This window comes from Bombyx mandarina, chromosome 09 (genome assembly GCF_030267445.1).
Source record: "Bombyx mandarina strain Sakado chromosome 09, ASM3026744v2".
NCBI classification, from domain to species: Eukaryota; Metazoa; Arthropoda; class Insecta; order Lepidoptera; family Bombycidae; genus Bombyx; species Bombyx mandarina.
Genome location: NC_143216.1, coordinates 2,126,342 through 2,139,380, shown reverse-complemented (window position 1 = coordinate 2,139,380; position 13,039 = coordinate 2,126,342). Strand labels below are relative to the sequence as shown.

The window sequence follows — 13,039 nt, the reverse complement described above, 5'->3', positions numbered from 1 at the left end:
TTCGACGAAAACAATGACCGGTGCTTGGGGTACCTAAAAGCATCGGTAGTGGATCGGGAGTATACGAAATGACGTGTTTTGGGCGACGACGACTGTTTACCATTTGGTCCGTAGGATCGGCTATGTAGTTTCCGGCGGCCACGATGAGAGGGTTCTCCTGTCGTGCCGCTTTATCGAATTGGGAGTGTTTGCCTTAAATGCGTTAAAAACATTAGGTTTATGTTTTTTTTTGTGTTTATATGTTGACAGCTGACCTTGTGTTGTAGTCAACGGAGCCACATGAAGTCCCAGTATTATTACGTAATGTCTAACTGAAACCGCTTTGCAGCAGTAATAAATAAGACGGTGGTACACACCCCTAGTACACAATAGACCCCACCCGACAACTAAGCATTACGTAAACTAACTACCGCGGTAATCAAAGAACATCAACGTAAATGATGCCGCATCAAGTCAAACACGAGTCCACGCGGTTATCAAAAACCGTCGTCGCCCCACTAATTGGACCCTTTTAATATTCCGACCTTGTGTGTGTTCGCAATTAATTTCAGTCATTTAAATATCACCAACGGAGGCCGGCTCTTCTTTTAATTGCGATTTGAAATACACTTATTAAATACCACCCTAAATTGTGTTTGTTTTGTTTTAATTCAACATTTCTTTTGTTTATTGTTTTTAATTTTACTGTTATGTGGGCACTGCTGGCTTGTTCATTAATCAACCTTTTTTATGCTTAGAGCTCCCTATTTAGAAAATTATTTACTCGAGTAATTTTAAATTTGCTTTAGATGGAATCATTTTTTTTTACATCAATATGCAGGCTAACGTTTTGAAAGGCATTGTCAATAGTAACGCAAGGTAGAGACTGCGTCACAAAAGCGTAAGCCACCAAGTGCTTCAGTGGCGAATATAGTTATAGTCACGACCAATTAAGCGTAGTACATTTAAGTAATGTAAGCAAACGTCTATAGAGGGTAGAGGTAAGGAGAACCGTCTCATATGAGAGGAAGCTTGAAAAAGTGTCCCACTTTCAGCACTAAATAACAGTTCAAAAATCCTCCAGAATGCCGCTAGCATTGCCACAGGGTATGATATAAATTGAGCAGTTGTTAACTGATTGAAGTATGCTGAGTTAGGAAATTTAATATATTCAATGACTAGAGTAGTTAGTGACGATGTAATATACAAGACCTCACATGTTTACGTAGTCCAAATAACTAATTTCGTCAATATAACCTAATATTATTGCTCTGGTAAAACGTGGAGACATCGATTGCATTTTCTTATCAGCTTTAAATAAAATGCTTTTTGTGATTTTGTAGTGCTTACAGTTCTTTCGACCTTTTTTATTTCTCTATCCCCGGAAATTTACCCGGTTGCTACTGTAGCGCCACCCTTATTTAGTAAATTTTAACGGACACTTTTTACACAGAGAAGCGGTTCTCCTTACCTCTACCCCATTACCCTCCATACAAACGTCAACCCCGCGAAGTGACAGCAGTTGTCATTTAACTATTAAATTTATGGCTCTCAAATATATTAAGTGTATAATCTATGTTTATGTCCATTATTAGTCTTAATCTGTGGTGAAAGTAAGGTGCCCCATCTCAGTGTATTAAAAAGGGTCCGCTCAAAAGAAGCCAATTAATGTGGCACCATAGTACCAAGTGTAGTATAATAGATCTAATCAACGTGCTTAGTGCGAGTTTCTTAACGTTCTCGATAACGTAAACGTTAAGCCAATTTTGTATGCAGTTGGAACAGCGCCCCTAGCGGCAAACGTACGCAAACGATCCCATTCCATACAAATATGAGCTAACTTTTACGCTATCGAGAACGTTAAGAAACTCGCACTAAGCACACTGCGCCATAAACTACCAACTTCACTTAAATCCAGCACAATTCCACTTCCTACACTAGCGCTATTTCTGCGAGTCTTCCAACAATAACTTGCTGTTTACTAGTCGAAATTACTTCAACTTTCTAACTGGTGGTAGGGTTCTGTGTAGAAGCCCGCCCGGGTTGGTACCACCGTCCTGTCTATTTCTGCCGCAAAACAGTAATACTGTGTTCCGGTCTGAAGGACAGGATAGCCGGTGTAACATACATAAGGCTGCCCATCCAGGCCAAGATAGGCAGCGCATCTGAGTCACTGATGTAGTTTGGATGTCTATGGGCGACGGTTATCATTTCCCATCAGATGAGCCGTAAGCTCGTCTGCCTATCGAAGGCAATAAAAAAAAAAAAAATTGTCCCCTATACAGGAGGTGACCCTTCTCTTTACCCATCATATCTTAATCATGTAATTGTTAACTCCATACTATGTAAAAATAAAATGAAAATATTCAATCGACACTGCCACACTATATATGGAAAATTAAACTCGAATGACATTTGTTATATTATCTGTGGGTTTAATAAACACCAGAGCCAAAGAACACAACACTTCACCCTTGTGAATAATGTAATTAAACAAAAAACACATTATAAATCTCAAAACAATCTTTATTTATAAATATCACCACAACAATTCAGTCTTTTGTAATTAATTCAGTCATACTATTAAAAATATACTAAACGCTTCCTTTTATAAAGATATAATACAGTTATTTAATTAACAAAGATACAATTTATAGTTTAATAGATTTTTTATGCCGATATACAGGGTGTCTCGAAAATGCTAACGAAAACGTAGAGAAAAATATCATTTTGAAATGACTAAACATCTTTATAAATTTTTTATTCAAATACAAATAATTTAAATGTTCGTCGCGCGATCCCATCCTATCTTTTTTTTTATTGCTTAGATGGGTGGACGAGCTCACAGCCTACCTGGTGTTAAGTGGTTACTGGAGCCCATAGACATCTACAACGTAAATGCGCCACCCACCTTGAGATACGAGTTCTAAGGTCTCAAGTAAAGTTACAACGGCTGCCCCACCCTTCGAACCGAAACGCATTACTACTCCACGGCAGAAATAGGCGGGGTGGTGGTACCTACCCGCGCGGACTCTCCAGAGGTCCTACCACCAGAATAAAGCGCATATTTGTACGTCAATCAAGAATTTGATGCGTTTGTTATCAATGCAGCCGGTTTTTTATTTTAAATTTAACGAGCACAGATTTTAGAAATACCATTATTACCTACCCGCGCGGACTCTCCAGAGGTCCTACCACCAGAATAAAGCGCATATTTGTACGTCAATCAAGAATTTGATGCGTTTGTTATCAATGCAGCCGGTTTTTTATTTTAAATTTAACGAGCACAGATTTTAGAAATACCATTATTACCTACCCGCGCGGACTCTCCAGAGGTCCTACCACCAGTAAACAATCTAGTATAGTTAGTTAGTATTCTCTCAGGAGCCTGCACTGCTGGTTGCATTTGGAGTATCGGTGCGGGCGCCTCGACGTCGCCATGGACTCGATGTCCAGGGGCGCCAAGTGCTGGTGCCGGTCCGCGCCCTCCCTGACGGCCGCCAGATCTTCCTTAGCGATGACTCCCGCTTGGAGGTAGCCGATCAGGTGCGGTGCGTGTTCCGTGATAATCTTCTTGCGCTCTTCGTTTACTTCTTTGCGCCTTAAAAAGCAAAATATTTAATGTATTTTTTAAAATGATTGTATAAATGAAATACAGGTTTGGTATAGTTAATGAATATTTGCGTTTAATATAATAGAATATGCAATTTCGAAAAGGGCACATCTCTGAAAATGTAAAATGTTCAGGAAATGACAAAAAACTGATTATTTTCTAAAGCAGTGTAAAATTTAAAATATTAACTTTTGAGATATGTTTTAGTGTTAATTAGCAATTAAAGATTACTGGAATTATTATAAAATGAATGTAGGTAAGCCTCAAAACTACATGTATGTGAAAAAACGTATTTGACAAAATATGCGATATGTGCTCTTTTCGAAATTGCATATTCAATTTTATTAATTCAAATTACAACTTGCCAAGCACGGGGCTATAAGAGTGGGACGGAAGAGAGGGTCGCCAAGGGCTAATCACATAATTAGCAACTTAGTTTTTTTTTTTTTTTTTAAGAGATTTTATGACCTGGTAACTAAGACCTTTAAGTCATGTTTTATTTTACTTTATATTCTTAATTTTATGAAAAATGATAATATGGAGTGAAATGAAATGAAGATGATTAATTTGAGACATTAATCAACTGGGATGAAATTTAATGAAATGAAATGATATGGGATGAAATATAATCGCAGTAAAATGGTGGTCATTTACTGAGATTTTTTCAGTGGACTTTTTGGAGGAACCTGAGAAGTTACGTCCAGCAGCTTTGTTTCATTTTCCCACATTTGTGCACTTTCACAGATATTAAGCAGTTAATAAACCACCATTATTACACATTTAAATCTGAAGAAACACTAAATAGACAAAATAAAACAAATCACACAACTTCACTCCTCGCGTTCCCGCCAAAAAAAAGTCTAGCAACTTAGTTAGAACTTAGGTGTTACCATTACAATATTTAAATATAATTCTAATGTTTATATTTTGATTGAACAATGATAATCATATAATCTATGAAATTAAGTCCCCATCCTATGGTGAACGTACGTGGCGTGGTATTGCGCAGTTTGATTATAGATGATGATTAGGTATCGACCTACACGGACGTATCTAGGCGCGCGCACATCTTTAAAGTTTCTAATAAGTTAATTAAGTTTATTTAATACAACTATTTAAAATGATTTGCAATGATCTTTGTATTTTTTTTAGCGATTTTTGTATAATATGTGGATAAAGCTCAGCAACCCTATTAGGGTTAAGACAAGATTGAATTCAATACCATTGGGACGTCTGCCTCGTGTGTCAACTGGTTTATATGTACCAAAGAAGTACGTACCAAGATGTGCCGCAGTCCCAAACATATTGTGCTCTGCTTTCTTCCAGCTCCTTCTCTTGTTTTCTCCTTCTAGAATTCTCTTCGATTTGTTTTAGTAATTCTTGGGAGTATTGCCGTGCTTTTTCTTTGTTTTTCATTTCTTTGTCCTTCTCTTTCTGTACTTTGGCCGCCATTTTTGATTCATTCTGTTGTAATATTAATAGGATATCAGTTTCAGGTAGGGTTGCCACCCGAACTTTATAATAAAGTATTGAACGTTATTTCTGAAAATTGTACTTTATACTTTATGTGAACAATAAAGTACCTACACGAATATACATTACTTGGCCTGATTTGGTTTCTTTGGGAAAAGTATAGTCTATGTATTTTTTCGGTAAGCGAAATACATCGATTGCTCTCAATCAATGTTGCCACTCGTTAACACTATATCACTTAAGCATTGGTTTTTTTAACAAATATTACTGAACGCAACATAACCTCAAATGTCAACAATGTCACTGTCGTTAATTGTCACAATTACTTGTTTGATTTGGGACTTTTTGGCGGGAACGCGAGGAGCGAAATTCTGTGAATTGTTTTATTTTGTCTAATTAGTGTTTCTTCAGGTTTAAATGTGTAATAGCGGTGGTTTAATATCTGTGAAAATGCACAAATGTGGGAAAATGAAAAAAAGCCGCTGGACGTAGGTTCTAGGGATCCTCCAAAAAGTCCACTGAAAATTTTTCTTTGTTTTTTTTTTATTGCCCTTGTAGGCAGACGAGCATACGGCCCATCTGATGGTGAGTGGTGCCAATGCCAAGCCGCTGCCTACCGTTTAATACACTCCACAAGCCTCGTTTGAAGAAGGACATGTCATAGCGCTCGGGAAACACCGTGGAGGGGGGAGCTCATTCTATAGCCGGATGGTGCGTGACAAAAAAGACCTTTGGAAACGCACTGTCGATGAACGCAGCGGTTCTAGATAATATGGATGGACTCTGCTCCGATGACGGGAGGTGCGATGATAAAAAAGAGATGAGGGGATCGTCTCAAACAATTCCTCAGAGCACTCCCCATGGAACATGTGGTACAAAATTCATAAACTGTAAATAATAATAAAAACCGAATTATAAAAATCTTATTGACACTGGCCAATGCATAAACCGTGCTGGAGCCAAAAAATAACGAAGAAGAAGGATCTATCCCAGTAATGCCAATCTCTGATCCGCTCGCTCACAAGTCTGTAAGCTGAATACATGAGGCAGGTCGTGTAGCGAGCAGCACTGACCGCCTTCCTGAACTCCGCCTCCCGCTGCCTCTCCCCCCGCGCCGCCGCCGCCCGCAGCTCCACCTGGCGGGCGAGCGCGCGCTGCGTGGCGGCGCCGGCGTGCAGCGCGCGCTCCGCGTCGCCCGCCGCGTCCAGAACGTTCTTCTCTAAATATTCCTGCTCCTGAAGCTGTTTGATCACGTCCTCGCGTTCTCGTCGCACGGCCTGGGAAATATAAACCGCTGTAGATTTTTTTTAAGTGATTTAATGACCTGGTAACTAAGACCTTTAAGTCATGTCTTATATTTTAATTTATATTCTTATTTTTATGAAAAATGATAATATGGAGTAATATGAAATGAAATGAGATGATATGGGATGAAATATAATCTCAGTAAAATGGTGGCCATTTACTGAAATTTTTTCAGTGGACTTTTTGGATGGTCTTGAGAAGTTAAGTCCCGCGGCTTTGTTTCATTTTCCCACATTTGTGCACTTTCACAGATATTAAACAGTTAATAAACCACCGTTATTACACATTTAAACCTGAAGAAACACTAAATAAACAAAATAAAACAAATCACGCAACTTCACTCCTCGCGATCCCGCCAAAAAGTCCACCGGTGTATGTTCACATAAGAGCATCATCAAAACAAAGGGATCGGTCGCACTTTTGGATTACTAGCGAATTACTTTTCAAGTAAATGGGAAAAAGTTGCAGGACACTGAAAATTTTACTTCAATTATCACCATTTAGCTGGATGGGTGGGTAGCTATTTTACAGGTAGTGGGACGTCTTGTACCATCGGCCTGCCTATTTCTGACGTGAAGTAATAATTGGTTTCGGTTTGAAGAGTGGGGCAGCCATTGTACTGGAAAACTGAGACTTCAAAACTCTTATCTCAAGGTGGGCAGCGTTCACCCCGCGATGTCTCTGGGCTCACATACCCACTTCACACCAGGCGCACTGTAAGCTCGTTGACTAAGCACATGTAGAGGGCAGGTGGTTATACACCACTCCTCAGCGAAGCAGAGCCCATACCAATTGAACAACAGCACACGTGAGTAATGGTTACTTCTTGCAAAGTATGCAAACTCAGTGTCGCAGTACATGAGTTACACTACAGCCACTTATTGTTGTGTTAGGTATCTCTAATGTGAACAGTAAGCAAAATCACCTCATCCGCCAATATCTTCGAAGCAATTTTCTCGTTCAATTCCTCTTTGGCACGTATTTGGCGTTCCCTCTCTGCGATACTGAAACACAAAATAAAAAAATATTATATACCATTAAAAAGAAATAAATCATCTTTTAGTGAAACAAAGATGGTCGACTACCACACGCATAATATAATATATATACCGACAAAGAAAAGACAACGAACCACTTCATTTCGGGTGTATATTACGTGTTCTTTGTTCAAAGATCATTCAATCATCACTTACATATTATTTATCTCACCACCATCGTCCTATAGAACGCTTAAACATCCAACAGAAGTACATCTGAACTGGATATTGAAACTTAAGTATTATCTTGCAAACAGATAATGAGTATAACAGTGTCTATTGGCTCCGATAAACACTTCACACCAGGTGAACGTGAATAGGTAGAACAATGATGCTCGTCCGTGCTGCCTCACACTACATGCACCACACAGGCTGTAATTATTGATGTTTTTCTTTTTTTTTTATCGCCTATGTAGGCGGACGATCATACGGCCCACCTGATGGTAAGTGGTCACCGTCGCTCATGGACGTCAGCAATGCCAGGGGCAAAGCCAAGCCGCTGCCTACCAGTTGCCGACCTACCTACCTTGCTTTCATTATAGTTACATTTTCGTTATCAGTTTACTGGTATAAGGACCCCTTGTGAGTCCGCACTGGTAGGTACCACCACCCTGCCTATTTCTGCCGTGAATCAGTAATGCGTTTCGGTCTGAAGGGTAGGGCAGCCGTTGTAACTATTACTGAGATCTTAGAACTTATATCTCAAGGTGGGTTACGCATTTACGTTGTAGATGTATATGGGCTCCAGTAACCACTTAACACCAGTTGGGCTGTGAGCTCGTCCACCCATCTAAGCAATAAATAAATAAATCGGTTGTCTGTAAAGTCGAATTACTGACGAAAGTTGAACGTGACAACGTCATAAGAAAATACTGATGGAACGGTTTCATTTTTCAATTATCGCAATTATCGTTGCTATAAACAATTGACACCACATTCACTTTTCACTGAACTTCATACTTGACGAAAACATGTAAATGCATTATTGTATAGCAGCTGTCCACGCGGATGCATCGCTCACTCAAGTAGGAGAGAGACGATGTCAAAGGCTGCCGAACGCAGAGGCCGATTGTGCCTCTTTGTCGCTCGTTGCGCGCTCTCGCTTGCACTTCAAGCCTTAAATAGAACGCCTCAGAGCGAGGTAACGCCGCATGAGTTGTCACGTCAAAAATAAAAAAAGTTGTCTAGAAGAGATTACGCTTAGCTACAAAATAGGCAATGATAGCAATAATTTGATTGCTTGTTTAATGTGAAGTGTAACGTACACGGCGGAGGTCCGGTCGGCGGCGGCGCGGCGCTGCGCCTCCAGCTGCCGCTCCTCGATCACGAGCATCTGCTTCTGTTTCTCCTTCCACGCGTCCCGGGCACGCTTGAACGTAACCATCTCGTTGCGGACTTTCTCACGCTCAATACGTTTCTTCGCCAATTCTCTGCAATATTATGGATGTAAGCGTGACAAACAATTCAAGTACATAATAGACAGCATAAGTTCGTGTACTAATAACATAATAAGTGATATTTCTATTTCTCTTGCACTTTTATTGGTGATTCTAAGTAAATAAATATTAGTTATTTTTAGCACACATGAATTAACTTGATCTGGGGTTGATTCTGGATTCGAATGAAATTTCACATACAAACTTTGAAACTGTATAAAATTAGCTCATGTATTGAGAACCAATGACCGTGAAAACTGTAAAATATTCATAATATCAAATTTAATATGATACTAAAAAACGCGAGATTTAGCTGTAAAAGTAGTTTTAAATTGAATAATTTTATTACTTTCGTCTACTACAATTGATCTTTTTAAATATGATTTTCACCTTTGATCCTCATCAGCGATTGTCCGCATAACTTCTTCAAGCATTTTCTTCTCAATTAGTGTATCCTCATAAGAGCACTGCTTCTGTTTTTGTCTGTTAACTAATTGTTGCTGCAGATCCCTGCAATATTCATCATTACGTTCCATCTTCTCTCTTTCTTCTCTATCTAATGCCTCTTTGTCATTATACAGTGTATTTTTGAGTACATCATTTGCCCTTTTCTCTTCAGTCTGTAAATTTTTGGTGTTCTCACAAATTAATCTGCTCATCATCAGTCAATACACATATCAGGAATATTAAATGTTATACTAAACATAAGGATACACTATAATAATATGAATTCAGTAGAATTAACCACACTAGCAATCTTTTAAATTTTAATGTACATAAAGTGTTATTTATTAATTTATTTAGTTGCACCAACAAAGTGATCATCAATACAAAACATTGACAAATTGACAATAAGTTACCACAACATGATATCGTAACCATTAAGGTGCGAGCCTCCATGAAATTTGGCCAAACTTCTTCATTATTATATATTGATTTTTAAAGACTTTGAAGTACTCCCGTCCCACTTGTACCTTGAAGATTTCATAATCGGTTGCCAACCTTGAGGCATTTGATCAAAGCGATAACTGCCTTAATATAACAGCTACCTGTATCATCAGCTATATATACCATAAAAGCTGATGACCAGGAATAATTCCATCTAAAGCCCCTAGAATTCAAGCTAGAAAATAGAGGGAATAGTACAGTTTAGGTAAGTTGAACCTCATAGCCATACTTTGATTCATAGCATAGTCCTGTACCTGTAAATTCCTTCCTAATACCTTAATTAATCTCCACATTATTTTATATCACTTACCTCTTCCTGTAGTTTCCTATACTGATTATGTAATATTTGTTGCTGCAAATCCCTGCACACGTAACCAGCTTGTAATTTCTGCATCAAGTTCCTCAAGCTTGGGTCTCGTTCCCTGAGGTAATGGCGACGGAGCAACTCGCACATCTCCTGCCTATGAAGCTTGGCTACTTCAATTGCCAGTTTCGTCTCTTTCTCTGCTTGTGCATTCACAATGGCTGCATGGTCTGTTCTCTATTGTATGAAAAAATTCATTTTGTTTTTTTCATTTATTTATTTATTTTTATTTATTTATTTATGTACACACAGAAAACAAGACACAGTACAGAGTAATAGGAAAATTATGTACAAAGGCACTGCTTATTTCTTTGAGAAATCTCTTCCAGCAGACCTGAGAGAGGATAATGAGAATAATAATAAAAAGTGATGAGTGTGTGTAGAACAAATAACACATAACTAAAATAACAAATACAACATGAGAATTATAGCACATACACATAGCAAATATTATAAGTAACACAGTTTCAATTCATCTTATCAACAGAACTCTGGGCCGACATAGTTTTAGAAGCTCACAACATAAATTAGTACAAATGTTAGAATTCATCTTTAAAATTTTTGTTACAAGAGACATTATAAGTAAAATGAAGCCTCCATATTTCAATTTACAAATGGCTTATCGATTTCAAATCAATGTTTCAAGTTAATTATTTATTGCTCATAAATGCTAAACTTTATAAACTAAATATTAAACTACAACTAGTATTAATTACCAAATCAGAATGGGATAGCAACTGAGAATTCATAATTTGTATTTTTTTTTCATGCTACATTAAAACTCATTCTTTCTTATCAAGTCAAGAATTTCTAAGGTTCTCGAAGAAACAAAAGTAGCAGTACAGGTACAGTTTCTGACAGGTTAAATGTAATTAATTTTGATTAAATTATTATTTTTTAACTTAATAAAGATTAAATTATTTTATATCTGTTTCGAGCATTATTCTGACGGTCTACAGGAAATGTAACATGACATATTATTGACGAAATTTTTACGAGACTGAAAATACAGTACCTCTTGAAATTGTTTTTCCATCTCTGCTTCTCGTTGTATGAGAGCCAAGCACCGACCCATCCTACCGTCATCCATCCGACTGTTCAGCCAATGCATGTCTAGAGCTCTCTGGAAAGTCTCCAACTCTGTTCGGCGAGCTTCAGCAATCGCATTCTTTTGTAATTCGTTCTTTGCTTCCTAATAAAAAACGCGATTATCAATTAATGCTATTTTTAAGTAAATTCATTAAACCAGTCTGGAACGACGAACTGATTAAAAAATTATACACACCATTGTAATGTTTAATAGAGTTTGTAGTGACTTTGTTTATTATAAATGTTTGAGTACCGTAGTGACTTTGTTTTCAAGGAAAAATAATGTTTTTTCAAAAAATTGTAAAAGTGTTAATATTCTCGGTTTTTTAATAATAGCATTTACAGTTTGTATTTTTGCCAGTGTTGAGTCTTTATAAATGTCCAAGTAAGCCGCAATGCAAAATAAAATTATAAAATGTTTGTGCCTGTTTATGGCTACGATAGTCGAAATATTTTTCAATTCAAATTTTAATTTTGACGCTAGTTTCTGTTCCGTTTTGATCCATTAATTTGACAAGCAAAGGTAACATAGCCCATACTATATCTAATATTTTATAATAATGGGTTAGAAAAAATCTCAGTAAAGCAATAAATGTTCACTGATAAGCTCCTGCCATTTAAATTCAAAGAACATTCAATGGGATTTTTGGACCGATTTCAAAGCATTTTATGGAAAACCCGAGATAACACTTTATCAGCGCTAAGCTGTATTTGTTACTTTTAATAATCTTATTATTAATAGTTCACACTTTAATAAAGTTTTGAACTTGTAAGAAAGGATAAATAAATCCTTTGGAAACTCCTCCTAGCGCCGCCCCGGCTGGTTACCAAGAAACAGCTTCCTTTTGACTCAATGCAGAAAAAGATAAATCATAACTTACAGATCCTTTTAAGCATCTAGGTTTAATAGAGGAGAACGAATTATTTGAGTTAATCTCGTAACCTCCTTTTACTATCGCACAACTTGTAAATATTTTTTTTCCTACCTAGCCGAGAGCCTTGAGAGGCTATTTCAACGTAATGGGGCTCACGGGGCTCAAACCTGACGACGTTGCTAACACGAACCCTAGCAATAGCCGTGCTACGCAGAATCTACCACTGGATCGGAAACGCGACCCACTGAGAAGATTCGACGAGAAACTCAGTGGGCTGTGTCTATGGGTTAATTCGCTCGTCGAGCCCTTCGTCGCAAGCGACGGGTTCGATGAGGACGGTGCTTGTGGTGCCTAAAAGCACCGTGAATGGATCAGGAGGATCCGTAATGACGTGCTTTGGGCGACGTCGACGGTTTACCATTCGGTCTACTGGGTCGGCTATGTATGTAGTTTCCAGCGGCCACGATGAGAAGGTTCTCATGTCGTGCCGCCTTTTCAAAATGGCGCAGCGATGCCGACTGTAGATACTTACTAACTGAATCGAGCTCCAGGTCATCGTGGAGATCCACGTTCCTCAGGAACCATGGTGCTCCGACGGCTATCCTGCAGAATCGGGATTGAATAACCTGAAGGGATTTCAAGTGGGTGCGGGCTACGTAAGCGAACACTACGCTTGCATACGTCATGACGGGGCATATGCAAGTTTTGTAGAGTAAAACTTCTAGTAGCTGAATTCATATTACCTGGAATCACTGCACTAGTTCATAGAATATTCACAGATATTACCTCCCGTAACCACAGATTAACCACATAATATTTAAGAACTCAATCAAAAACTAAATTGTTCAACGACATCTAGCTATTATTAAGTGTAGTTACCTTGTTCATACGATTTCATAAACTTTATATTAATAGATGGC

At 38.1% G+C, this 13,039-nt stretch overlaps 1 protein-coding gene across 1 annotated transcript; it reads right to left on the bottom strand.

Annotated features, from left to right (window-relative positions):
- Window positions 1-2,487: 2,487 nt before the first annotated feature.
- Window positions 2,488-12,083, bottom strand: LOC114240767 (meiosis-specific nuclear structural protein 1). The gene is made up of 9 exons (XM_089729653.1): window positions 11,441-12,083; window positions 11,171-11,347; window positions 10,102-10,332; window positions 9,234-9,463; window positions 8,673-8,837; window positions 7,296-7,374; window positions 6,139-6,342; window positions 4,872-5,056; window positions 2,488-3,580 (listed from the first exon to the last, which is right to left on the bottom strand). Exons 1-9 carry the CDS (start codon window positions 11,441-11,443, stop codon window positions 3,349-3,351), a joined length of 1,506 nt encoding a protein of 501 aa, XP_089585779.1. The 5' UTR covers window positions 11,444-12,083; the 3' UTR covers window positions 2,488-3,348.
- Window positions 12,084-13,039: the final 956 nt, after the last annotated feature.

Bases quoted from the DNA above. Each gene is read 5' to 3' on its own strand.
- LOC114240767 (XM_089729653.1), bottom strand. The intron at 10,333-11,170 runs GTACTGTATTTT...TTCATACAATAG, and splicing joins TGGAAAAACAATTTCAAGAG to AGAACAGACCATGCAGCCAT. The intron at 3,581-4,871 runs GTACGTACTTCT...TTGCTTTTTAAG, and splicing joins TGGGACTGCGGCACATCTTG to GCGCAAAGAAGTAAACGAAG.